The sequence below is a fragment of the Cariama cristata genome, unplaced genomic scaffold (assembly GCF_000690535.1).
Source record: "Cariama cristata isolate BGI_N322 unplaced genomic scaffold, ASM69053v1 scaffold24011, whole genome shotgun sequence".
NCBI lineage: Eukaryota > Metazoa > Chordata > Aves > Cariamiformes > Cariamidae > Cariama > Cariama cristata.
The window spans coordinates 1-1,090 of record NW_009600163.1 but is presented as its reverse complement, the minus strand read 5'-3'; the positions used below and the strand labels follow the sequence as shown (position 1 = coordinate 1,090).

At 64.3% G+C, this 1,090-nt stretch overlaps 1 protein-coding gene across 1 annotated transcript in view; it reads right to left on the bottom strand.

Moving 5' to 3' along the window:
* The window catches only part of HMHA1 (histocompatibility (minor) HA-1), a gene marked incomplete at its 5' end in the record, with an annotated part of 12,567 nt that extends 11,743 nt beyond the window's left edge, over window positions 1-824 (bottom strand). The window contains 2 exon segments of the mRNA XM_009709944.1: window positions 137-215; window positions 727-824. Coding sequence (XP_009708246.1) covers window positions 137-215; window positions 727-824 — 177 coding nt within the window.
* Between the last annotated feature and the right edge of the window lie 266 nt (window positions 825-1,090).

Sequence of the window (1,090 nt, the reverse complement as noted above, 5' to 3'; positions counted from 1 at the left end):
TGCCTTTTCTCGGCCGAGGAGCCGTGTGCGGCTCGGAACCACGGTGGCGATGGGGAAGACGCCGGTTCCTGCCGGCCGATCTGCTCAGCCAGGTACCCCACCACCCCAGACCCTGCACCAGAGTCTGCCTGCTTACCCGTGTCATAGCTTTCCATGCCCGAAGGCATGCCGTCTGCTCCAGGCCCAGGGATCCCCCCATAGAGGCTCTCCATAGTCTTTGGGAATTGGGAAAGAAAAGGGACTGGTCAGAGAAGAGGAAGGGGAGTAGCTGGAGGGGCCGGTGGACGGATGGAAGGCAGAGACCCAGGGCTGCTGGAGCCTTTCTGCTCTTGCTGGAAGCCTGCCGTGCCCAGCCCGTGGCCCCACAGGGAGGCCAGAGGCTAAGGGGAAGGTCGCCGGAGAAATACCTTGCTCAGTGCACCCACCAGACCAGGGCAGAGCTAAGGAGAGCACCCAGAGCCCTCTTTTCTGCCTTGGCTGACCGAGCTGCTCCATCCCTTTCCCAGCCACCTTGCCCTTTGGATCGAGCTGCCTGGTGGCTTTTCCCCTCCTTGGGATGGCGGTGGGGACAGGAGCAAGCAGGCAAAGCCGACACACGGCTCTGCTGGGCTGGGGGGTGAGCTGGGAAACCCACGTCTGGGGTTGAGGGTTTGGCCCCTTCCCGAGCCGGGTGTGAGCGCCTCGGCACATCCCGAGACCCAGGCGATGGGAGCGGGCATCACTCACCTGGTTCTGGTCGCTGGGTAGGATGGAGAGGATGGTGCTGCTGTCCACCTCCCCCATGAGGAACTCGGACACGCTGTGACGAGAGGAATATGGCCGGGCTCAGCAACGGGAGGACGGGCAGTGACAAGCAGGGCTGTCACCCAGCAGCACCCGACCCGTGTCCGAGGGTGAGGGCCAGGGCAGTCGGAGCTGCACGACTGGTTTCAGTGGGGATCAGCTCGGCTCCACGTGGGGAGGTCTTGGCAGTTCAGGTGGAGGAGCAGAGCTTGGCCCAGCACTGAAGAAGGGCCGGGAGATGGAGGCTGTGGGCTCAGGGGGGCTTTGGGGTCCCTCCTCGGTGCTGGAGGAACTGCTGGTGCGAGCG